The 27,006-nt window shown below is 40.1% G+C and overlaps 1 protein-coding gene across 2 annotated transcripts in view; it reads right to left on the minus strand.

The window, feature by feature from the left end:
- The window catches only part of SPHK2 (sphingosine kinase 2), a 46,085-nt gene that overhangs the window by 16,730 nt on the left and 2,349 nt on the right, over window positions 1–27,006 (minus strand). For both annotated transcript variants that reach the window (XM_058180708.1, XM_058180707.1), the window contains one exon: window positions 1,558–1,707. In XM_058180708.1, coding sequence (XP_058036691.1) covers window positions 1,558–1,707 — 150 coding nt within the window. The remainder of the gene's footprint in view (window positions 1–1,557; window positions 1,708–27,006) is intronic.

Raw genomic sequence — 27,006 nt, forward strand, 5'->3', positions numbered from 1 at the left:
TAGATCATTCTGCAGATGTAGACAATCCTGCCCTCTGTAGAACCCTGAAGCAAAGGCAGATATAGCAAATTTTAATATTTAATCCTCAATTTTGAGATTTCTTTTAGTTAACCTAATTCACAGATGTTTAGTTTATGCTACCCAGAATTGTCTATGATGACAGTTTCGTTTGTTTTCTACAAAAAATCATGATCCACCAAGCAGAGATCATCTTTGTGGAAAGAAAGTTTGTTCTATTTAGCAGAATTTCACTGAATCTCATGGATCCTCTGGCTGTTAGTTTTCTCCATAATCTTTTTTAAATATGTGGGATGCCAAGAAGACATCACATTTTCCCTCCCCATAGATCAGTATATCTGACAATGGATGAAAATAGTACTGAGTTTAGCAGCTGGATTTCGTATTTTCAAAAATGGGGCAGCAAAACTTGTGGCCTTATTTCTTTGGAGAACAGTTGGTTGCCACCACTTCTACATACAAGAAGATCTAACTTTTGTTTGGAGATTAACTCCACCATCTTTCAAAGATTAACCTGGTAAAAACATGAATAGTAAACAGACCTCTATCCTTCTGTTTTGATGAATTTTGAAGCATCTTGGTTCAATTTAGCAATAAAGTAAGTGCACTAACCTTAATCCCCAACACAGAATACAGGTAGCCTTCAACAGTTCATTTAGTGACTGTCCCAACTCACAATGGCACTGAAAAAAATGACTTATGACTGTTTTTCACACTGACAACTGTTGCAGCATCTCCGTGGTCACATGACCAAAACTTAGACGCTTCGCCACTGGTATATATTTATGATAGTTGTGGTGCCCTCTGGTCATGTGATCACCTTCTGCGACTTTCTGACAAGCAAAGTCAATTGGGAAGCCAGAATCACTTAATAATCGTCTTCTAACTTAACAACTGGACTGATTCACTTAACAACTGGGTCAAAAAAGGTTGTATAATTGGGCAAACTTCTCTTAACAAATGTTTCATTTAGCAAAAATTATGGGCTCAAGAGTAGTCACAGCTCGAGCGCTATTCATAATAAATTTCATTTCAATAATGTTGGATTTTCCTCTCCATGTGGGATTCATGGTCCCCAAGGCGGAATTAGAACTCATGGTCTCCTAATTTTTTAGTCTGCTGCCTTAACCACTATAAGAAACTAGTTCAAGGTAGGATTACTCTAGTTAAAAAAAAGCAGAGTATCATCACCCTTACCACCACCACCACCACCACTGGCATCTTGGAAAATCAGTCATTGAATATATCCCCAAATCAGTTTTGCATTCTTGTTCCACCCATGATGGCTCCAAAACATTAACTCCTTAAAAGGAACTTTATAGGTTATGGTTTGTTTTCTAGGACAACTACTCCCAGACTGCTGACCTTCTGATGCATCTGGGCTGTGACTCCCAGAATTTCAACTTGCAGGGCCAATAGGATTCTGGGAACTGCAACCCTAAGGCATCTGGAGGGCACCAGCATGGAGAAGGCTATCAAGAGACAAAGTCATCTAGTATTCTTACGGTGACTTCTCCCCTCCCCCCCTTGAAGCTCTACCTGTTTGGATCAAGTTGAAGCTGACATCTGCCTCGGTAATCATGGGAAGGATGTGACTCTGACACCACTGCAGTGCGTTACCTTTGCCTCCAAAGGGGTTGAGCAAGAGGAGAAGGCGGCGGGAACGTGGCAGTAGATTACGGCTAATCTCTGAAGGGAGAAAAAGATAACAAGAAGATTAATCATTCTGATTTCCAAGGAGCACTGAGCAAATTAGATAGATATATAGATAGATAGACCTTTATTGTTATTTTTTTACTGTGAGGACACTGGCATATATTAAAAATGAAATTCTATTGCCCACTCTCAAAAAAAGTATACACACATACACGTACATAACATACATGTTACACACACACACACACACACACACACTTATAGATATATCTATCTTACTCACTGTCCATTTTGAATACATAGCGGAAAGAGGAAATTTGAGCATTCACTAGGCTGATACTGTATGGACAAAGCCAGGGGTGAAATCTACTTATCTTCCTTACCAGTTCAGAAGTGTATGCACCACGTGCATATATCCCATGTGTGCACAAACCTTCTGCATATGCGCAAACCTTCTGTGCATGCAGAGAAGCTAAAAAACCAGGAAGTAATACCCTGGCAGGTGGGTGGAGCTTTGCTCCGCCATCGCTACCGGATTGCCGAACTACTGGCCACGATCGCTACCGGATCATGCAATCCGGTAGCATTTCACCCCTGGACAAAGCTGTGACTGAATCCAGATATCCCAAAGGTGCTTTTCCAAGGGGCAACTGGACTTTCTGATTTTTTTCTTTGAAGGCCTTTCGCTTCCCATCCAAGAACCTTCTTCAGAGCTGAGGAAGCTTCTTGGATAAGAAGAGAATCATCTTCAAAGAAAAAACAGAAAGCCCAGTTGCCTTTTGAAAAAGCACCTTTTGGACAACCATGACCTGGATGATTGAGAAACTCCATAGAAGCTGAATCCGGACATTCCGCTTTGGATACTACTATTGGAGAAGAACAGCCAAGTTTCTAAAATTTTCTCACAGTCAATATTTAGATTTGTAAGAAAGCAATCCTAGGTGTATGTCTGAAAGGGAAATAAATTTAGTCAATTATGAGGCTGAACTGATGAAAATTTGGACACAGGGAGTCCTCAGGTTGGGACCACAACTGAGTCCAAAATTTCCATTGCTAAGTGAGACAGTTATTATTATTATTATTATTATTATTATTATTATTATTATTATTATTATTATTATTATTATTATTATTATTATTAATTGAATTTTTATACCGCCCTTCTCCCGAAGGACTCAGGGCGGTTTACAGCCAAGATAAAACAACAACAATATACACATAAAATAATGAATTAAAAAAATTATTAAATAAATGGCTGAATTAAAACATTAAAATGGTAGAACCCCATAAAATTATAAAATTATAACAAATATTAAAATATTAAAACTATTAAAATCCTATGCCAGTCCTGCGCGAATAAACAAATAGGTCTTCAGCTCGCGGCGGAAGGTCTGAAGGTCCAGCACTTGACGAAGTCCAGGGGGAAGTTCATTCCAAAGGGTGGGCGCCCCCCCAGAGAAGGCCCTCCCCCTGGGGGCTGCCAGCCGACATTGCTTGGCGGACGGCACCCTAAGGAGTCCCTCTCTGTGCGAGCGTACAGGTCGGTGGGAGGCATTCGGTAACAGCAGGCGGTCCCGTAAGTACCCTGGCCCTAAGCCATGGAGCGCTTTAAAGGTAGTCACCAAAACCTTGAAGTGCACCCGAAAGACCACAGGTAGCCAGTGCAGTCTGCGCAGGAGTGGTGTTACATGGGAGCCACGTGCGGCTCCCTCTATCACCCGCGCAGCTGCATTCTGAACCAACTGGAGCCTCCAGGTGCTCTTCAAGGGGAGCCCCATGTAGAGAGCATTGCAGTAATCCAAGCGAGAGGTAACCAGAGCATGAGTGACCGTGCATAAGGCATCCCGGTCAAGGAAGGGGCGCAACTGGCGGACCAGGCGAACCTGGTGAAAAGCTCTCCTGGAGACAGTTGTCAAATGATCTTCGAAAGACAACCACCCATCCAGGAGGACGCCCAAGTTGTGCACCCTTTCCACTGGGGCCAGTGATTTGCCCCCAACAGTCAGCCGCAGCTGCAGCTGACTGTACCGGGGTGCTGGCATCCACAGCCACTCCGTCTTGGAGGGATTGAGTTTGAGCCTGTTTCTCCCCATCCAGACCCGTACAGCTTCCAGACACCGGGACAGCACTACGATAGCTTCGTTGGGATGGCCTGGGGTGGAAAAGTACAGCTGCGTGTCGTCAGCGTACAGTTGGTACCTCATCCCAAAGCCATTGATGATCTCACCCAGAGGCTTCATATAGATGTTGAACAGGAGAGGCGAGAGAATCGACCCCTGCGGCACCCCACATGTGAGGGGCCTCGCGGTCGATCTCTGCCCTCCTGCCAACACCGTCTGTGACCGGTCAGAGAGATAGGAGGAGAACCACTGATAAACGGTGCCTCCCACTCCCAAACTCCCTATCCGGTGCAGTAGGATACCATGGTCGATGGTATCAAAAGCCGCTGAGAGATCTAATAGGACCAGGGCAGAGGAATAACCCCTGTCCCTGGCCCTCCAGAGATCATCAACCAACGCGACCAAAGCCGTCTCCGTACTGTATCCGAGCCGGAAGCCGGACTGGAACGGGTCTAGATAGACAGATTCATCCAGGTATTGGGGTAATTGACATGCAACCACACTCTCAACAACCGGACGATAATTTCCCAAAACAGCTGGGTCCAGGGAAGGCTTCTTGAGGAGGGGTCTCATCACCGCCTCTTTCAAGGCAGCAGGGAAAACCCCTTCCATCAAAGAAGCATTGATAATCCCCTGGAGCCAGCCTTGTGTCACTTCCTGCGTGGCCAGCACCAGCCAGGAGGGGCACAGGTCCAGTAAACATGTGGTGGCATTCAACCGCCCCAACAACCTGTCCATGTCCTTGGGAGTCACAGGATCAAATCCATCCCAAACGGTCTCAACAAGACGAGTCTCCGACCTCTCACCTGGATCTACCCAATTTTGATCCAATCCATCCCGAAACTGAACGATTTTATCGTATAGATAACCACTAAACTCCTCAGCACGGCCCTGTAAGGGGTCATCCCGCACCTCCTGATGAAGGAGGGAGTGGGTCACCCGAAACAGGGCCGCCGGGCGGTTATCTGCCGATGCAATGAGGGAGGAAACGTAGGAACGCTTCGCTTCCTTCAGTGCCACTAGGTAAGTCCTACTATAGGACCTAACTAGTGTCCGGTCAGCCTCGGAACAGCTGGATCTCCAGGCACTTCTCCGGCGTTTCATCTCCCTCAGAAAACCAAGGAGCTGGTTGAGATCTGCGCTGGGTCAGAGGCCGCAAAGGCGCGACGTGGTCTAAAGCGCCAGTCGTGGCCAGTTCCCAGGCCGCAACTAGCTCTTCAGCCGTGCCGTGGGCCAGATCCTCAGGAAATGGCCCAAGCTCCGTTAGGAACCTCTCCGGGTCCATCAGGCGCCTGGGACAGAACCAACATATTGGTCCCGCCTCCCTGCGGTGTTGAGTGGCGGTCCGAAAGTCTAGACGAAGGAGAAAATGATCTGACCATGACAAGGGCTCAGTAACTAAATCTCCTAAATCCAGATCATTTAACCACTGTCCAGAGATAAAAATCAGATCCAGTGTGCCTCCCCCAATGTGAGTAGGGCCATCAACTATTTGTGTCAGGTCCAAGGCCGTCATGGAGGCCATGAACTCCCGAGCCGCCGTTGATGACAGGCCGGTCGATGGTAAGTTGAAGTCCCCCATGACCATAAGTCTGGGGGTCTCAACCACCACCCCGGCAAGCACCTCCAGCAGCTCGGGCAGGGCTGTAGTTGTTAAGTGAATCTGGCCCTATTATACTACTTTCCTTTTCATAATTGTTAAGTGAATCGTGGCAGTTGTTAAGTTAGTAACACGGTTATTAAGTGAATCTGTTTTCCCCACTGACTTTGCTTGTCAGACAGTTGCAAAAGGTGATCACGCGACCCAGGGACTGTCCCACATATGTGCTAGTTGCCAAGCAACCAAAATCTGATGACGTGACCATCAGGATGCTGCAACAGTCTTAAGTGTAAAAACCAGTCATAAGTCATTTTTTTCAGTGCCATTTTAACTTTGAATGGTCACTAAACAAATGGTTGTAAATTGAGGATTATCTGTACAGTATAACATTCACTATGGGATATCTTCCTAGAATGCAAGGGAAAGCATCCCATCACTTCAGCATTTGCTCAGGTAAACTAGCTAAATGCACATTTTAGGAAGCAGAATTTGCCGTCAGGTTTTTCATGAAGGCATCTAAAAATGCCAGCACAGTAGTTATAATCCTCCCATTTTGTGCAAGCTTCCTGCTTAAATTCCACCCATGAGATAAAAGCAGCTTTTCCAAACCGCAGGCAAGAAGGAAAGACAGATTAATGCTGAAAATTGAAGCCTGCAGTTCCAAATAACTGGTCTTCTCAGGATCTACATCTAATGTGTGCTAATTTTAGGTCACAGACACTCAGCATTACAACACTGAAACCTCACAGCATTTGAAAGCTGTCTGAATGGTATTTTTCAATACTTTGGCATAAATTAGGACCTTTCATGCAGTGAGCTTGATCACTGAGGGTTCTACAAGGCTGGCGGCATGCCCCAAATTGCACTGCATTTACACACATTTACACACAAATGTACTGATGTCTCTGCATGTATGACTATTAAAAAAAGTCAGCCCCATTCCAATATAAGGGGAAGACATTTAAGAATTGCGGACTTCAGTTCCCAGAATTCCCCAGCCAGCTGTGCTGGGAATTCTGGGAACTGAAGTCCACAGGTCTTAAAATTGTCAAGGTTGGACACCTCTGCTCTAGCTCTCCAGCTTCATTGTCTCCAGTTCCTTTGTGACTGTTGGTTTAAGTAACTATTCTGACTTTTATTTTCATGATCTTGCATTAATCTAATATTGATTTTAGGTGGGAAGGCAAATCTCCTCCTTATTTCTCCACTACATTATCCATTGATATATATTCTTAAATCCACCTTCAGTTCTTTGATGTCAAATATGAATTTGCTAAGAACCAGTTGGGGTAGTGGTTAGATCATTATGCAAGAAACCAGGAAACTGTTTAGTTCAAGTCCTGCCTGAGGCAAAACAGTAATATTATTTTGATTTCAGTTTTCATTTATTCCAGTCCTGCCCTTTTAATAATGCACTCAGTGTACAACTCAATAAACATGGGACTGAGGTGTGTCCTCGTTTCACTCCCTTCCCGAAATCATCCATTTCTCCAAATTCAGTTTGTTAGCACATGTTCTTTTTCCATAAAGAGCTTCTTCATAAGAACAATGAAATCTTCCAGTAAATTCATTAGCTATCAGTCTACATTTTAATATGATTGCCACAATTCGTTCTGTGCACCTTAGCATTTGTATTTATACATCAGTTGTGGTTAGTTTTTAAATTATCATTAACATTGATACATTACTTTTAACTTGTAAATGTTAACTTTGTTTTTTAATTTTGTTTTTAACTGTGCTTTTAATTATGTTTTGTACTATTTTATTTGTAAACTGCCTAGTCACTTAAGTGAGATGGGTGGTGTAGAAACTTGATAAATAAATAAAAATATTAATCTATGTTTATGCTGAATGTTGCCCATAGTCCTGCTGCCTGAGTAGGGCAGGCTTATATAAATAAACAGCCTTGCTCTTGTGAAGAAAACGAAGATATTTTCTATATTTATTTATTCTGTATTAGCTCTCTGCTATGACATTCTCTATTTTTCTGAATCCTGCCTGGAAGTGGCTATTTAGCACTTCTTTCTCAGTACATTGTGTATTCTCCTTTGTGAATTCTTCATTGAAATTTGACTTCCATGAGGAATTAGTTCAGTAACATGCATACTTTTTTGCATCTCATTTCTTTGGTATAGATATGTAAGACTGTACATTATCCAATTTCTTGGCTGCACGGATTTAATTCACATTAGTTGATATAGGGAGGTTAAAACTTTAACTCTTTTTGCACTGATGATGTTACCTAATTTGGGTAATGAAACATCTGCGACAAATCACCAAGGACCCAGATATTTTTCTTGCAACTTTATACATTCAATAGTGATTCATCTGAGCTTAGTGATTTCTTATTTGATAATAATTTGATAAGATACTTAATTCTTATATGACAATAATTTGACATTTAGAGCAATTATCTATTTTACCTTATTTTCTAAGGGTTGTCACTTATATTGTTGAAAATACTATGTCTCTGCATACGATTCTGTTCTCCTGTCATTTCTTTTGTGAAGCATTTTATACTGTAGTACAGGTAGTCATGTTACAACTATAATGGAGCCTGCCCATCATGGCTATAAGTTATGAAGGGTGTAAAATGGTCATGTGACCAACCTGATTTTAATGACCTTTTTTTGTGGCGGACATAAAGCAAACCAATTGTTTGCTATGGGTGTGGTTTTGACAAAAACTGAAAATAAGTACCATTTTTTGACAAAATGGTTGTAAAACAGGGTCACGTGACTATTGGGACACTATGATTGGCTATATACGCAGCCCGGATGCCAAGTGTTTTAAGCATGGTCACATGCTTCACAAACTTCAGCGGATGACCATTGGAACTTTGAATCTGTGTCATAAGTACCTCCCCCCTGATAGGTTCAATGGAACTTCAAACGGTTGCTAAGCAACTGGTCATAAGCCACGGACTACCTGTATTTTCATCTTTCATTTACTTCTATAGAGATAATTAGAGCATTCTTGATATTCTTTCTTAACTGTAGTATTTTAATCTTGAAATCATCTTATTTTCTGTTGTTTTTCTCCATTTGTTGACATTCTTGATGGAGATTTCTTTCTATCTCCTTTGTTACTTTCTATTGGAGTCTACATTGAATCATCATTATCCTATTCTGGTTTATCCAAGGCTTTTGCCCTCCACCCTCCTTCAGCTATGCAGGTCGTTCTAAAATCCATTTGAATTTTTCTTCTTCAACATTTTTGAGATCCCTCCTTTAAGTTTTAAAGTATATCTAATCTCTTCCAGCAGTGTTCATCTCATAATTTAAGCCTAGTGAATCGGCTTTTAATTGATCTTAGGTTCTGATTAGACATCTTCCAAATCAAATCTTGTTTAATCAGTTTTGGTAATAAAAATAATCTACATCTATTTCAGTCTGCACCTGAAAATATTCTGACTGACTTGCACTTTTCCAAATTTGGATCCCTATTTGATTCTGTTATGTGCATTGTCAAATATCTGTTTTTTGAACAAATATTGACGATATTGCATTTATTTAATCTAAATCTTCTTGTTTAGTACTTCTACTTTCTTTCATTTTACTCCAGTCACCACTTTTTTTTTTTTTTTTTTACATTTATATCCCGCCCTTCTCCGAAGACTCAGGGCGGCTTACAGTGTATAAGGCAATATACACTGGTGGTACTATATACTTTCCTGATGTTTTATTTAGTTCTACTTGCAATTTGCCATATAATTCATCAGTATACAACAGTATTGCTTCCATAATATAGATGTTAACTAGATATCCGCTAATTCTAATAAACACAGTCCTATTATTTATTGGGTTAAAACCAAGGGCTGTACATATTTAGTGATGCTAATTTTTTGAATTTCACTATTTTATTCTTTCATATTGCAGATGACACACCTTCCATTATGAATCACATAATCATCTTGTTTAAAGTTTAAAGTGATTCTGCTCTATCTGCAATCACTTATTTCTAAAATATCCATTTCTATTTTGACAATTCAAAGTTGTTTCATGCTTTTCATACTCTGTCTTTCCCTTGCATGAGTTCTCATAAAGCAAGAAATTCCTCTTTAGATATCAGCACTCTGAATAGACTTCCTTATAACTTTGGTCTAACCATACCATCACTTGTACACCCACTCCTCATTTAGTGACTACTTCAGTTAGCGACCATTCGCAAATATACTGTACTGAAAGTTCATTTTCTGATCAATGCATGCCTTTATGTCCATGATTTGTGTGAGAGTAACACTGGCAAAGCTGTAAGAGAAAATTTTATCTGAATGAGAGTGCAGCAACTTGTAGGAGATGATCAGGCTGAGCCTCTTGAAGGAGGGGTCAAGCATGTCATAAGTTTGGAATTCCTTTGCTCTCAAAAGAGATCTAAGTCCAGGGTTGATGCTTATCTATTGCCAATTTGCCTTGAAGATTAGTTCAGATTTTTGTTGAGAGATAGTGTAGAATAAACTTGTACCATTTGAATAACTTTGCTTCTTAATTTCTTGCACCTGATACAACCACTTATCTTCATAGTGCCTTTCTCTTGCTCAATTATGTGTTTCATTTTAGGTGACCATTTCAGCTAAAGAATGATCACTGGAACAGAAATCAGTTGCTAAATGTCAAGTGGGTGTATTTCCTTGTGAAAATTCAATATTTTTTCCTCAGTAATTAGAGGAGTGTTTCCTGACTTAAAGGCCTTCTCATCTAGTACCCAAACCTGTCTAAATAGTTTGATCATACAGTTTTCATACTAACAGGCTCTATTGTCTAGAAAGCTACAATTGTCAGTGGACCTTTTTGGCTATGGCATCTGCATTGTGGAATATTCTACCTCACAAGGTGAGAATGACCTCATAGCTTTCAAACGTCCTTCAAGACCTGATAATACCAGCAGATGTGAGGACCCCAAAGGTCAGGTAAATTAGTGGGGTGGCTGTTTTTATAGCTTTTACATTTTCTAATAATTGTTAACAATACTGATTTTAGATACTTGTTGTTTTAGTTTTGTTATACCCTGCCCACTTATAATATGGGTAGTTATATAAATTAGAAAAATAAAATAAAATTGTAACAGCAATTTATTGCTGCCTTTATCAGAGTTGACTTTGGAATTTCTTCTTCTAGATAGGATGGTTGTTTGTATGATTGCAGAGTCTCATCATGCATATTAGCTTGGTAAAAAAAAATATTTTTAAAGTTTGTTTAAGAAGTAGATCTGGACTTAGCTTGAATTTTGAAGGCAATACTGATGGAAACTATGCATCATTGAGAGCTCTTCTAAATGCAAGGACAATTTATTTGCTTTTACATGATTTAAAGATTTGGCATTTGTATTGAGAACTTGCTGATCTAGGCCATGTTATGCTAACAAAAGTCAAATATTGGCTCCAGCTACTAATCATTAACTATATAATTAAATTTTATAGAGATATAAATCTTCAGAAGCACAAATATGCACAACATATTAAGCAATTACATATTGATATTTGCCAAAATTTTATATAATCAGGCTTTGAAGTTCGTAGAAATAATTATTTATTCAACTTCAACCACTCAACTGAGAGTTAATGGATATAATCTGTAATAAAACCTCCGAAGTATAACCAATCAAATAAAAAATAAGCCCAAAAATAACATCACCAAATAACATGAAAAATGTAAGTTCTAACAATAGCAAGAAATAAATAAATAACTAGATGGATGTATTCAGATGTCAAAGATCCTCTTTAACAATTCTGGTTTTAATACTTTCCTAAAATCATACAGTATAACCTTCTGGTCAGTGCAGGAATGGACTGTCATAGAAAACATGACAGATGGCCGTACTATTTCTATAGTGGTGCCTAAAACTGGTTTAACAAGGGCAACTTTGACTTGTGAACTCTCAGAATTACCTAGCCAGCCATGAGGAATTCTGTGAGTTAAAATTAAAGTCCAGTTGTTCAAGTTGCCAAGGTTGAAAAACGCTGTTCTGGATGGAAGCTTATCCCAAATTTTGACTGTTTTATCATGCTGTCTAAGTTCAACAATCTGGCACAATTCAACTTACTGTAATTAAAAGCCCCATACGCTGTAACGCACTAACAGCAAGTAAGGACATCTGCAGAATGCCACAAAGCATGGCATCTTATCATTTTCCCCAAACTCCTGTCAGATGAGCCATAGAGAAAGGCAAAAGCTTTCTAGGAATAATGCTGGTTTGTGGAAGAAACTCTCTTCCCAATATTTATTCTGGATGCACAGAATGTATCAATAGGAGTGAGAACTGAACAGGTACTTAAGCCTTTGAGAAGCAAGCTTAGGTTGGTGCTTCAAACAGACAGCGGAGCCAAGGCAAAGAGCCAAGGCCATACATAATAATCTGACCTCCAAACAATTATTGATATTATAGTATATAATTATTCTGTTTAATAAGTTTCCCCATTTCTAGAGTTAGGCAATCACTTTTGTAGTGGTTTGGCTCGAAACCCATAATCATAATTTGAAATGCAATTATGTTTGCTTTCATACAGAAAATGGAACATACAGCAACACAGAATAGAGGCATTGTGTTCTACTTTGACTTTCATCAGAGTTGACTTTGGAATTTCTTTCTATCTCCTTTGTTACTTTCTATTGGAGTCTACATTGAATCATCATTATCCTATTCTGGTTTATCCAAGGCTTTTGCCCTCCACCTTCCTTCAGCTATGCAGGTCGTTCTAAAATCCATTTGAATTTTTCTTCTTCAAAATTTTTGAGATCCCTCCTTTAAGTTTTAAAGTATATCTAATCTCTTCCAGCAGTGTTCATCTCATAATTTAAGCCTAGTGAATCGGCTTTTAATTGATCTTAGGTTCTGATTAGACATCTTCCAAATCAAATCTTGTTTAATCAGTTTTGGTAATAAAAATAATCTACATCTATTTCAGTCTGCACCTGAAAATATTCTGACTGACTTGCACTTTTCCAAATTTGGATCCCTATTTGATTCTATTATGTGCATTGTCAAATATCTGTTTTTTGAACAAATATTGACGATATTGCATTTATTTAATCTAAATCTTCTTGTGAAAGTACTTCCACTTTCTTTCATTTTACTCCAGTCACCACTTTTTTTTTTTTTTTACATTTATATCCCGCCCTTCTCCGAAGACTCAGGGCGGCTTACAGTGTATAAGGCAATATACACTGGTGGTACTATATACTTTCCTGATGTTTTATTTAGTTCTACTTGCAATTTGCCATATAATTCAACAGTATTGCTTCCATAATATAGATGTTAACTAGATATCCGCTAATTCTAATAAACACAGTCCTATTATTTATTGGGTTAAAACCAAGGGCTGTACATATTTAGTAATGCTAATTTTTTGAATTTCACTATTTTATTCTTTCATATTGCAGATGACACACCTTCCATTATGAATCACATAATCATCTTGTTTAAAGTTTAAAGTGATTCTGCTCTATCTGCAATCACTTATTTCTAAAATATCCATTTCTATTTTGACAATTCAAAGTTGTTTCATGCTTTTCATACTCTGTCTTTCCCTTGCATGAGTTCTCATAAAGCAAGAAATTCCTCTTTAGATATCAGCACTCTGAATAGACTTCCTTATAACTTTGGTCTAACCATACCATCACTTGTACACCCACTCCTCATTTAGTGACTACTCCAGTTAGCGACCATTCGCAAATATACTGTACTGAAAGTTCATTTTCTGATCAATGCATGCCTTTATGTCCATGGATTTGTGTGAGAGTAACACTGGCAAAGCTGTAAGAGAAAATTTTATCTGAATGAGAGAGCAGCAACTTGTAGGAGATGACCAGGCTGAGCCTCTTGAAGGAGGGGTCAAGCATGTCATAAGTTTGGAATTCCTTTGCGCTCAAAAGAGATCTAAGTCCAGGGTTGATGCTTATCGATTGCCAATTTGCCTTGAAAATTAGTTCAGATTTTTGTTGAGAGATAGTGTAGAATAAACTTGTACCATTTGAATAACTTTGCTTCTTAATTTCTTGCACCTGATACAACCACTTATCTTCATAGTGCCTTTCTCTTGCTCAATTATGTGTTTCATTTTAGGTGACCATTTCAGCTAAAGAATGATCACTGGAACAGAAATCAGTTGCTAAATGTCAAGTGGGTGTATTTCCTTGTGAAAATTCAATATTTTTTCCTCAGTAATTAGAGGAGTGTTTCCTGACTTAAAGGCCTTCTCATCTAGTACCCAAACCTGTCTAAATAGTTTGATCATACAGTTTTCATACTAACAGGCTCTATTGTCTAGAAAGCTACAATTGTCAGTGGACCTTTTTGGCTATGGCATCTGCATTGTGGAATATTCTACCTCACAAGGTGAGAATGACCTCATAGCTTTCAAACGTCCTTCAAGACCTGATAATACCAGCAGATGTGAGGACCCCAAAGGTCAGGTAAATTAGTGGGGTGGCTGTTTTTATAGCTTTTACATTTTCTAATAATTGTTAACAATACTGATTTTAGATACTTGTTGTTTTAGTTTTGTTATACCCTGCCCACTTATAATATGGGTAGTTATATAAATTAGAAAAATAAAAATAAAATTGTAACAGCAATTTATTGCTGCCTTTATCAGAGTTGACTTTGGAATTTCTTCTTCTAGATAGGATGGTTGTTTGTATGATTGCAGAGTCTCATCATGCATATTAGCTTGGTAAAAAAAAATATTTTTAAAGTTTGTTTAAGAAGTAGATCTGGACTTAGCTTGAATTTTGAAGGCAATACTGATGGAAACTATGCATCATTGAGAGCTCTTCTAAATGCAAGGACAATTTATTTGCTTTTACATGATTTAAAGATTTGGCATTTGTATTGAGAACTTGCTGATCTAGGCCATGTTATGCTAACAAAAGTCAAATATTGGCTCCAGCTACTAATCATTAACTATATAATTAAATTTTATAGAGATATAAATCTTCAGAAGCACAAATATGCACAACATATTAAGCAATTACATATTGATATTTGCCAAAATTTTATATAATCAGGCTTTGAAGTTCGTAGAAATAATTATTTATTCAACTTCAACCACTCAACTGAGAGTTAATGGATATAATCTGTAATAAAACCTCCGAAGTATAACCAATCAAATAAAAAATAAGCCCAAAAATAACATCACCAAATAACATGAAAAATGTAAGTTCTAACAATAGCAAGAAATAAATAAATAACTAGATGGATGTATTCAGATGTCAAAGATCCTCTTTAACAATTCTGGTTTTAATACTTTCCTAAAATCATACAGTATAACCTTCTGGTCAGTGCAGGAATGGACTGTCATAGAAAACATGACAGATGGCCGTACTATTTCTATAGTGGTGCCTAAAACTGGTTTAACAAGGGCAACTTTGACTTGTGAACTCTCAGAATTACCTAGCCAGCCATGAGGAATTCTGTGAGTTAAAATTAAAGTCCAGTTGTTCAAGTTGCCAAGGTTGAAAAACGCTGTTCTGGATGGAAGCTTATCCCAAATTTTGACTGTTTTATCATGCTGTCTAAGTTCAACAATCTGGCACAATTCAACTTACTGTAATTAAAAGCCCCATACGCTGTAACGCACTAACAGCAAGTAAGGACATCTGCAGAATGCCACAAAGCATGGCATCTTATCATTTTCCCCAAACTCCTGTCAGATGAGCCATAGAGAAAGGCAAAAGCTTTCTAGGAATAATGCTGGTTTGTGGAAGAAACTCTCTTCCCAATATTTATTCTGGATGCACAGAATGTATCAATAGGAGTGAGAACTGAACAGGTACTTAAGCCTTTGAGAAGCAAGCTTAGGTTGGTGCTTCAAACAGACAGCGGAGCCAAGGCAAAGAGCCAAGGCCATACATAATAATCTGACCTCCAAACAATTATTGATATTATAGTATATAATTATTCTGTTTAATAAGTTTCCCCATTTCTAGAGTTAGGCAATCACTTTTGTAGTGGTTTGGCTCGAAACCCATAATCATAATTTGAAATGCAATTATGTTTGCTTTCATACAGAAAATGGAACATACAGCAACACAGAATAGAGGCATTGTGTTCTACTTTGACTTTCATCAGAGTTGAACTGGAACAAACTTCTTCATCCAAGAAATACTAAGTGAAATCCACCCTCTCCTTTCTACAATGGCATCCTTCTGCTATTTCTTTAAGGTCACCTTACCCAATTTCCTACCTTCCAGATATACAGACAGTCCTGGATTTACGGCCACAACGGAGCCCAAAATTTTGCTGCTAAATGAGACATTTCTTAAGTGAGTTTTGCCCCATTTACGACCTTTTGTGCTACAGTCATTAAGCGGGGTCCCTGATGCTCTATGAGCACCAAGGACCCTTCATTTCCACGACATAAATATGTTTTCCTTTATTACTAGAGTTAAGTGAATCACTGCAACTGTTAAGTTAGTAACAAAGTTGTTAAGTGAATCTGAATTCCCATTGACTTGCTTGTCAAAAGGTAACCAAGGGTGATTGTGTGACCCAGGAAACTGCAAGTATCAAGCATCTGAATTTTGATTACGTGACTAGGGGAGGCCACAATAGTTGTTAAGTGTGAAAAATGGTTATAGGTCTCCTAGGGGAAGGATACTGCAAAATCTCCATTCCCACCCCATTCTGGGGCCAGCCAGAGGTAGTATCTGCCGGTTCTCTGAACTACTCAAAATTTCCATTACCAGTTCCCCAGAATTTGTCAGAGCCTGCTGAATTTTTACCCCTGAACTGCAGGGAAGAAAGGTTGCAAAAAGGGGCAAAAATCACATAACAACTGTCTTGCTTAGCAACAGAAATTTGGGGCTCAGCTGTGGTCGTAAGTCGAAGGCTACCTGCACTGAGAGGAAGGAATATTGTCCTCTCCTTTCTTGTTCTGCTTTGTTGAAGACGGACATTCTTGCACTGAGAAAGCCTTGAAATTGAAAAGTGAACGAGTTCGGGTCCCCTTAAAGTACAAGGGGGTGTTTAATTTGTCCTTTACAGCTGCTGTGGGAAAGTGCCACAACCCAAGAAAGCTGCACTGCACTGAAAGACTGGTGACTCTGCAAATGAGTGTCTGGCTCCAATCTGAAGAGCTCCTGTGGAGTTTCTCACCATTAAACTGCAATGCCAGCAGCTCTGACTGGGATGCAGAAAATGTAACACTCCCAGGATTAAGATTCTATGGTGGAATCTTGGCTTATGTCACTCCACATAATGCATCTGTGCCTTTTGATGTCTCCCAGGTAATCTGTTGCATAGCAGTTGGGGGAAGTGTAGTGCAACACTTCCCAAAAGAAGAACAAACTGTTCCTGTGTTTGTTTACAGGTTGTCCTCATCTTAGCTTGGTTCCTAAATTCCAATAATTACCCCTTCCACAGTCACATGACCCCAGGCGCTTGGCTGCATTTATGGACATTTACAGAATTCTTTCATTACATGACTGCATTGTACAACAGGTTTGCTGAAAACTGGCATTTATTTTCACTTTTCAGCAAACCGGCTCATAGCGAACCATTGTTTTGCTTAACGAGTGCAGCAAGTAAAGGTAGCGAAATCAGATCGGTTGTGTGAGTGATCAGATTTACAATTGTCATGATTTAAAACTGTGATGAGCAGGCACTATTTCGGTCGTAACTGGAGGACTATCTGTATTATTACCATTTATTATTACCACTTGTTATACTCTTGTATACTCTTGTATACCCCTTTTATACTCTTGTATACCCCTTTTTCAAGACTCTGACTTTCTACAGTAGACAGCAATGGCAATACAGGTATGTCCTCAACTTACGATCACAATTGTGCCCATAATTTATGTTAATAAGTGAGAAATGTGTTCAGTGAGTTTTGTGCAATTTTACGACACATGTTAAGTGAATCACTGCAGTTGTTAAATTAGTAACACCGTTATTAAGGGAATCTGGCTTCCCCATTGACTTTGCTTATCAGAAGAATTGCAAAAAATGGTCACATGACCCTGGGACACTGCAGCCATCATAAATATGAGCCAATTGTCAAGTATCTGAATGTAAATCATATGACCATGGGGATGCTACAACAATCATAAGTGTGAATGTGGTCTTAAGCAGGGGTGAAATCTAAAAATTTTCCCTACCGATTCTGTGGGCGTGGCTTAATTGGTGGGCGTGGCTTGGTGGTCAGATGGCTGGGTGGGCATGGCCAATAACAATAAATAATAAAAATAATAAACAAAGTATAAAAAAACAATAAGAGGCACCAAAAACCAACTTTCACACTTTACACACACACAACACAACACAACTGACTCACACTCAAAGTAAAAGCAGCTGTACTTCACACTTCACACAGCCACAAAAAGCTCAAAAACCAACTTTCACACTTTACACACACAAACACAACACAACTGACACATACACACACACAAAATACAGCTTTCTGAGATTTTGTGTTTGTGTAGTTAGAGTGAAACACTACAGAAACACACCAAATCTCAGAAAGCTGCACAAATATTTTATTTTATTATTAAGGTTTGTGGACTTCAATTCCCAGAGTTCCTCAGCCAGCAAAGCCAGCCAGCATTAATCACTCAGAGATGAAATAGATTAGCTAAATTAGATTAGTTCTGTCTGGTGCTGAAAATGAAACTGGGGCTTTCTGGCTGGGAAAGCCATGAGGTCAATCAGTAATCAGGTAAGTGCCTTACACTCTCTTAAAAGGAGGTTTTCTACATGTTTTCTACAGCAAACATGTTTCTTAAGGTTCTGCTGATGAGGAGCTCAGGTGAGATCCCCAGAGTAGCCTTTAATTTTTTTTTTAAGTTTAACGGCTCTGCCGATCTCAGCTGAGAGGCAGGATCCTCAAAGGCTTTTTTTACTTTTAAAGGCATGTTTCGGCTGAAGCAAAACCTTCTTTTAAAAGTAAAAAAAAACCTTCTGCTGATGGTGGGGCTCAGCAGAGGCGTGGGGGCGGGGCCAGGGATTTTTGCTACCGGTCCTCCGAACCAGCAGCCGCCATCGCTACCGGATCGCATGAGCCGGTCTGATCCAGGAGCATTTCACCTCTGGTCTTAAGTTACTTTTTTCAGTGCCGTTGTAACTATTAAATGTAACTGTCCCACTGCAAAAAAGGATCCACATTTTCCCTATCTTGGGACCACTCCTGACAAAGGACTGTGGGTGCTGCTTTGAAGGAGACGGGAAGACCTGAGTGATCACTAACAAGGAATAAAATGCTCCTAACTACATCTGTAGTTTCTTTGACCAATAAATCCCATTACAATAGTATTTAAACTTACCATGCTTTCCCAAAAAATAAGACCTATTCTGAAAATAAGACCTAGCTTGATTTTTTGCATGTGTGGCCAATATAAGCCCTACCTAAAAAATAAGCCCTTGTTAAGACCCAGCCCTCTCCATTGCACCTGGTTGCATGGGGTGGGGTGAGGCATACAGGTAAAAATCAAGCGAGGATGGGGATGGGTGGTGGTAGAGCTGCTTACCTTTGGACAGTTGCAGCCAGGCCTCGCATACCCTGACACCTGTCTCACCTTGCCGGCCCACTGCGGCTGCTTGTTGACACTCGTGTGCGTCACCCCCAACCTCCATTTCATCGTTAGAGGCCTTCAGGAAAGGCCTCTGTAGCCAATAAAAGAGCTCCGGATTGACGTGCACAGGAAAGGCCTCTGACAGTAATACGGAGGGCAGGGGTGATGTGCATGAGCGGAGGCAAACGGTCGCAGAAGAAGTAGGCCGGCAGCAGCCACACAGGCTCTGTCCTGAAAGCCTCTGATGGAAAAAGAGAGGCTGGGAGGCGACATACGCGAGTGGTGGCAAGCAGCCACAGAAGAAGTGGGCTGGCAGTAGCTACACAGGATCCTGCTGGGCTGTTGGTGCTGCTGCCGTGAGGTGAGTCAGTGGAAGACATCCCCCCAAAATAAGACCTGGTGCCTTTTTTGGTGGCAAAAAAATATAACATCGGGTCTTATTTTCGGGGAAACACGGTATATACCATTTCACAGTGCTTCACAGCACTCTCTACGCAATTTATAGAAGCAGCATATTGCCCCCAACAATCTGAGTCCTCATTTTATCAACCTCGGAAGTATGGAAGGCTGAGTCAACCTTGAGCCAGTCAGAATCGAACTGCTGGCAGTTGGCAGAATTAGCCTGCAATACTGCATTGTAACCACTGTGCCATCACGGCTTTGTTCTGGTATTATTTAATTCAAAATTTATTTACTATTTAATTCAAGATTTGATATATTTGTAGGACCTCAAAAGGTAGTTCACACAACATTACTAGAATTAAGTCATAGGGCAATATCCTAAAATACAAAGTCCATAGAAAAGAACTGAAAACAACTGGACTCAAACTTCCAGATAATGTTCAGCTGATTCGTGCAGATGTTCAAAAACAGAGAAGCTACAATAGAGATCTGAGGCAAAGTCCAAGAACATGAGATGACATAAAAGTTCAATGACTTTTTCTCAGCCACTTGTATCTCATCTTCTGGTTACCTGAGGAAATTTCATTAGGTATTTTGTATAAGGATGAAGGAATCCCCAGAAACCTGGTTCTGACTGAATAAGCTTTATTTTTATTGATTTATTAAACACATTTACATGGTTACCCATATCACAAGAAGTGACTCTGGGAAGCTTTATCACCAAGATATAAGAAATATATGGGGTGGGGGTGAGGGGCAGGAGTAGAAATAACCTGGATCATATGAGGGTAAAATCCCACAGTATGAACAAAAATGAGAGGATTCACACATCCAAGTACATCTAAGCTAAGCAGAAAGACAAACCAAGCAGCTGTTTCGTACAATAATTTTATTCCTTATCATGGTATCTTACTAAACAAATCTTTTATCTATTACAGAACACTGAACTCACAAATCCTAGTAAAGTAAAGCTTCCCAGAGTGCCACTGAAACTCACTAGCTAAGCTATTTTCATGCAACACAACTTTTTGTTGCTCTCCCACAGGCTGAGGAGATGTGCTTCAAGATGCTTAATTCCTATACAAATGGTTTTTGTCTTAGAACTATTCATTTAGTGACCGCTGGAAGTAACAACAGCACTGAAAAAAGCAACTTATAATCGTTTTTCACACTTCCGACCTTTAGAGCATCTCCATGGACACGTAATGAAATTCGGATGCTTGGCAACTGAATTGTATTTATGACAGTTGCATAAATATCACCTTTTGTGACCTTCTGACAGGCAGTCAGTAGAGAAGCCAGATTCACTTAACAGTTATGTTGCTAAGTTAACAACTGCAGTGATTCACTTAACAACTATGGGAAGAAAGGTCATAAAATGGGGCAAAACTCACTTAACTGTCTTGCTTAGCAGTAGAAATTTTGGGCTTGTTTATTGTGAATCGAGGTCTACCTGCAATTTTACACCTTCATACCCTCCTCAATACACCAGCAATTTTATTTAATGAAGGGCAGTTGCTACTCAGAAAAAGTTGTGGGTTCTGCCACTCTCCACTTTATATGATGTGCACAACCGAACAACAGTTCCACTTCTGGTTTCTTTTTCCCAAATGCCCCCCACACACACACCTCCATATAAATTGGCATCACTCTCTCTTAGCATCACCCTATCCTAGGCTGATAGGCCAATGGGTCTGGATAACATTGCAGCCCAAATGACGCTATCCCTGAACCCACCAAGAAACTCTCTAAATCAAGGGTCTCCAACCTTGGCAACTTTAAGACTTGTGGACTTCAACTCCCAGAGTTTCTGAGCCAGCTTTGGTTTGCTAGCTGAGGAACTCTGGGAGTTGAAGTCCACAAGTCTTAATGTTGCCAAGGTTGGAGACTCCTGCTCTAAAGGCACAATATACAAAGCAGGAGCAAAGCATTTTATAGATCAATACCTAGGGATTCAGTGATTCTTCCAAGGACAGAAGATGCACAATAGATGCAAACCATTTAAAAATTGGCAGCAACTAGTAGCTATTAATGTGACAGAAATGGAAACTCTCCTGGAGACTATGAGGAGTATTCCATCAATAATGCATAGGATTGAATGCAATCAGTTCGATCCCCCTCACGTAACTGAACTGTCCCCATGTATTATATAGAAACTATTTAATTATACCGATCCCCATAGACAATATGATTAAATACAATTGAATTTAAATGCCTTGTTCTCTTCATGTTGGCAATGCCCACATCTTTCCTGCTGGCTTCTGCTATTTCTCTGCATGCCACACAATGATCAAGAACGATCCTTGTGTTGTGTTTGGAGAATAGAGAAAGAAGGTGCCAATGGGCCCTTCCACTAAAGTTCAGCTTTATGCTCCATAAGAAGAGGTAGTCCTCATTTAATGACCGTTAATTCAGTGACTGCTCAAAGTTATGATGGTACAACTACAAGTTGTAGTTATGAAGAGTCTTCAAAGTGTTCCAACAGATCCAATGGTCACATGATTGCAGTGTGAGCCCTTGGCAACTGGCTTGCACTTATGACAGTTGCAGCATGCTAGTTTGTGCAACCATCCTAGAAGGTTGCACAAATGATTGCCATTTGTGCAACCTTCCCACTCAACCAGTCAAGGGCATCCGGAGGCTGCAGTTAGTCCAGAATGCGGCTGCGCGGGTGATAGATGGAGCCCCCCGTGGCTCCCGTATAACACCCATCCTGCGCAGGCTGCACTGGCTACCTGTGGCTTTCCGGGTGCGCTTCAAGGTGCTGGTGACCACCTTTAAAGCGCTCCATGGCATTGGGCCGGGTTACCTACGGGACCGCCTACTGCTACCGAATATCTCTCACCGACCCGTGCGCTCTCACAGAGAGGGTCTCCTCAGGGTGCCGTCAGCGCGGCAATGTCGTCTGGCGGCGCCCAGGGGAAGGGCCTTCTCTGTGGGGGGCCCCCACCCCTGGAATGAACTACCCCCGGTCTTCGTCAGCTGGACCTCCGGACCTTCCGGGCTTAAAACACATTTATTTAATTGTGCAGGGCTGAGCTAAATTTTAAATTTTAAATTACTGGTTTTTAAATTGGCTTTTATTTTATATTTTTAATTTTAAATTAATAGGCGTTTAGAATAAGTTTTTTAACTGTTTTTATATTTCTTACATTGTATTTATGTGTTTTAAATGCCTGTACACCGCCCTGAGTCCTTCGGGAGATAGGGCGGTATATAAATTTGATAAATAAATAAATAAATAAATAAAGCCAGCAGGGGAAGTCACAGGTTGTTCCAATAGGTTACTTGCATTCTCCCACACTTGGCAGCAGACGCCCTCAGTTTCCCAACCCTTTGCTGGCTACTTCACCTCCTCCCTTGCCTGACAGCAGCCATTACTTGCTTGTTGGCCCACATGCAAACCATTGAGGACTTGTTTAATGATCTGCAATCCTTGCTTAACAACCGCAACAGGGAATGCCAAACTTGCTATCGCTAAAAAGCGATGCCGTCACACGATGTTGAGCTTTAAAACTGCATCATGAGCGATGGAAATTTGAGTCCCAATTACTGTTATTAACCGAGGAGATGAGAGAAAACAGCCCTGTGTTCTAAGCCAGGGGTCTTCAAACTTGGCAACTTTTAAGATTTGTGGACTTAAAAGGCTGGCTGAAGAATCCTGGGAGTTGAAGTCCACATGTCTTAGAAGTTGCCAAGTTTGGAGATCATTGTTCTAATCTTTTGGGAGCCAGTCTCCAGTATGGTGCTTAGATACCAGTGGTGCAGTGTTGAGGACGTACACCATCCCTTAGGCCAGGGTGTCCAAAGTTGGCAACTTTAAGACCTGTGGACTTCAACTCCCAGAATTCCTCAGCCAGCCACACTGCCTTAGGGATTCTGGGAGTTGAAGTCCACAAGTCTTAAAGTTGCCAAGTTTGGACATCCCTGCCTTAGATTTTACCAGGATTATGGGAACCCATGTGGAGACTTTTTTTTTATTGAAAAAGTTTTAAAAAACAAAAATGTTTCCCTTTCCCCCTCCTCCCAGAAAACCCCTTCTCCCTCCTTCCCCCGGCTTCCCGGGTCAATCACAAGGTATTGTTATACATAAACCAAACATAGAGTAAAATTTTCCCTTCTAATCCAATTAACCTCATCCAAATTTTTTCATCTCCCAACCCCCTCCCCATTACATAAAATAACCATGTGGAGACTTATTAACAGTGTCTCTGTGTGTGCATGCCTGTGTGTGTGTATGTGTATGAATATATACACAATGGAGAGTATCAGGATAGAAATGGTTCTCAAATGACTTCTTTCCTATATACTGGAACTTCAGTGGCAGAATGTTATATACAATATTCTAAGCACTGTAGCATAACAGGGTTTCCATCATTATAGCGCTATAATTATAAGGCTGAGTTATTTGGCACTTTGTAAGTAAAGATTTATAGGCCTTTTTTCTTTCAGCATACACAGGTGTTCCAAGGTAGCTTTCCATTGGCAAGCTTCAACAAAGTTGTGTCATCATGTAATTTGGTCTACATTCTTCACATATAAAATGTATCTACCAATACAGCTTCTTTTGTATGCTTTGCTGTACAGATTTTAGTTTAGAGGGACACCTGCTCTCAGGATTCATTTGTGTTTTGATTACATATACAGAAAAAATACCAACTAACTATTAAAGTACTGCTTTTTCTCCTCATTCTTATCCTCCACAGACCTTTCCCAACTTGACTGGGCAGCTGAAATTCTTCATTTTTTTTACTTCACTTGAAAAACATACCATTGGTAGAGAAGCAGAGCTGACAGATTTCCTATCAATGGAAATGATATATCGAAGGAGCCTGCAGGTTGGATTCTTGGTGCAACACAACACTTTAGTTTTTATCCTGTCCCACAAAATCTTCTGGATGAGGAGAACAGAGCAACACTGTCTGACCAAACAAGTCTAAGAATCTGGAGAGTGAATGAAAATTCATAAGCTAAACAATAAAAGTTGTTTAGCATCGTTTGAAGGAATCACCTGAAGCACAAATCCTGTATCACACGTAAGAAGGAAACCTGCATAGTGCATTTCCCCCACACCCCCTGCCAGGCCACCCTCTTCCACAAAACCACTAACCACACCATAAAAGCAATTAATCATATAAATCTTCTAGCAGCAAATGCATTCAGCCACCCACCCACCAGTAATGGGTAATGCGTCATACAGAAATTCCTGGCCACTTTTGAACTAAAAGGAGAGACTGTGTGTTTTCTGAAAAATTCTCTTTTAATATCGGCCTCCTATGCAGTGTTCAGCACTTCCTCTGCAGTTTTTTAATTGCTGGTACAGCTGTCTGTGTTTAATGCATCATTATCATGATCATTTAGAAAGCCTGCTCTTTCTCCTGGTACACAAACTTTGAAAGCAAGCACTTGTATTCTAAGAGGGCATACAGTTCTGTACAAAAAGTGCTGCATCTTATGGAGCAGCAATTATTTTGACTTGGTTGTTGAGAATTCTTCTTGCAGTCAGTTGATTCCTGACTTCTTTGTGGAATGTGCAAAGCCAGATGCAAAAGTAAGCTGTATTCGTATGTTCTTTGTCCTTAAAAAAAAGCCACTAGTTTTAGCTAGAGCTGAATCAGGCCCTGCTAAGCTAAACAGCACGTTGTGAACTGTGAAGTCTCACAGAACATTTGAACTTGGCACGAACAGGCTCTGATTAGACAGCGATGGGCAACTGTGGCCCCTTTACAATCTATAGACTTTTAACTCCCAGAATTCCTGAGCCAGCCACACTGCTTCAGGGATTCTGGGAGTTGAAGTCCACAGGTCATGAAGGGGGCCACAGTTGTCCACCTGGTTTAGAGGTTAGAAACTCAGCCACTTGGGGGCAATAATTGTCTATAGAGATTCTCAGTCATCCAGGTCATAGCTATCTCAAAGGTGCTTTTTTTTCAAAAGGCAGCTGAGCTGTTTTTTCCTTGAGAAAGAAGTAGTTTTGCTTCTCATCCAAAAAGCTGCATCAGTTGAATAGAATAGAATAGAATAGAATAGAATTTTTTATTGGCCAAGTGTGATTGGACACACAAGGAATTTGTTGTGACTGGATGGTGGGAAGGGGATGGAAGGATTATATTTCTCTGCAGTCATCTGATTGTTAGCACTTTCTCTGAGAGCTGTTGAGGCCACCTGGGGGGGAGGGAGAAGTTATTCCTTTTGATAAAGGTATTTAAAGCACGTGATCTCCTCTTGGAGGTAGCAGCTTTTAAATCTCCTCCTTGAACTTTTGTAATTTCAGATGCACAGCTCTAACTCAAGTAATCATTCAACTATTACAATTGACACACATCGATACTTTTATTCTGTAGCCGATGGCTGTCAAAAGCCCACAGGACTTATGCGTCATGCACAGGCCACGTTCACGCCAGCTCTGCGATGGAGAAAAGCATCGCAAAATGTCAAGTAATCGCAATGTGACTGGCGAGTTTGACACTCATGCTGTAGCCAATAACTCATGCCTTCATAATTTTTAATTTTATGTGCCATTTATGGGATAGTCCTTGACTTACTACCACAACTAAGTCTGCCACTTACACTCATCATGGTTGTAAAGTGGGTCATCACATGACCAACACAATTTTACAACCGTTTTTTTGCAGTGATCATAAAGCAATTGACATGGTCATTAAGCAAACTCATTGTTTGCTATGGGGTGTTTTTGCGGAAAGCCAGAAACGTTGCATTTTAGTAAAAATGAAGTAAGTTGTAGCCATATGATTGTGGGATGTCACAATTGGCCAAAAATGTGGGCTGGTTGCCGAGTGCCCAAAATGTGGTCACACAGGGACAGCAGCCACTGGAACTGGATTGTAAGTTATCTTTTGGGAGACCATGTTTAATTTCAAATGTTTGCTGACTGACCGGTCGTAAATCAAGGATTACCTCTCTTCTATTTGACTGTCCCTTCCCCTCTGCTATACATTAAATAAGCTGTTATATATGGTGCTGATAAATAAGAATACTCAGTGAAGTATCACTATCAGTCTGACATTATTTAATCTAATACAATATATTCTGTATTCTTTAGTATTGCTGTGCTGATTGAAAATTACAGAACTGAATTCAACACACTTGAATTCAGAGCTGCAGCTTGTAAAGCAAGTTGTTCAACATAGATAGATCTTCTTCCATTTTCCATTTACATGAATTGCAAGTTAAACACATTTGAGTGTGGGACATGAAGCCATTGCAACATTTAACTCCATAATTTCCAGGATATTTATGCTCACATTTTAAACAGAAAGTTTATTCAGTTGGCAAAACATGCCTTTAGGCTGTTTATATGATAAAAGGAAAAAGAGAGGCATATATTCTCTTATTTCTAGTAGACAACAGTAATAATGGAAGGAGGTTTTAAAAACCACAATTGCAGAGAAACATGACAATTTCAGCAGTCAAAACTGCTCAGGGGGAAGACAGGTCTAATACAATGTAATTCAAGGAGGGTTCAGCTTCACTACTTTTGAATTCTGATGGGAGTTGCCTTCCATTATATAAATGCAGGTCAACGCAGCAATAATTTTATTCAAATATGCTGTACTTATTAGAAAAGCCACAACTTGCTTCCATCTCCATTACCAAACATTTCAAAAGCTAGCAACACCCTCGAATGCAAGTTTGCATCTTTCCAGGGCAATCCAATATCATGTATTTGTAGATCATAGAT

Source organism: Ahaetulla prasina, chromosome 4 (genome assembly GCF_028640845.1).
Source record: "Ahaetulla prasina isolate Xishuangbanna chromosome 4, ASM2864084v1, whole genome shotgun sequence".
Classification (NCBI taxonomy): Eukaryota; Metazoa; Chordata; class Lepidosauria; order Squamata; family Colubridae; genus Ahaetulla; species Ahaetulla prasina.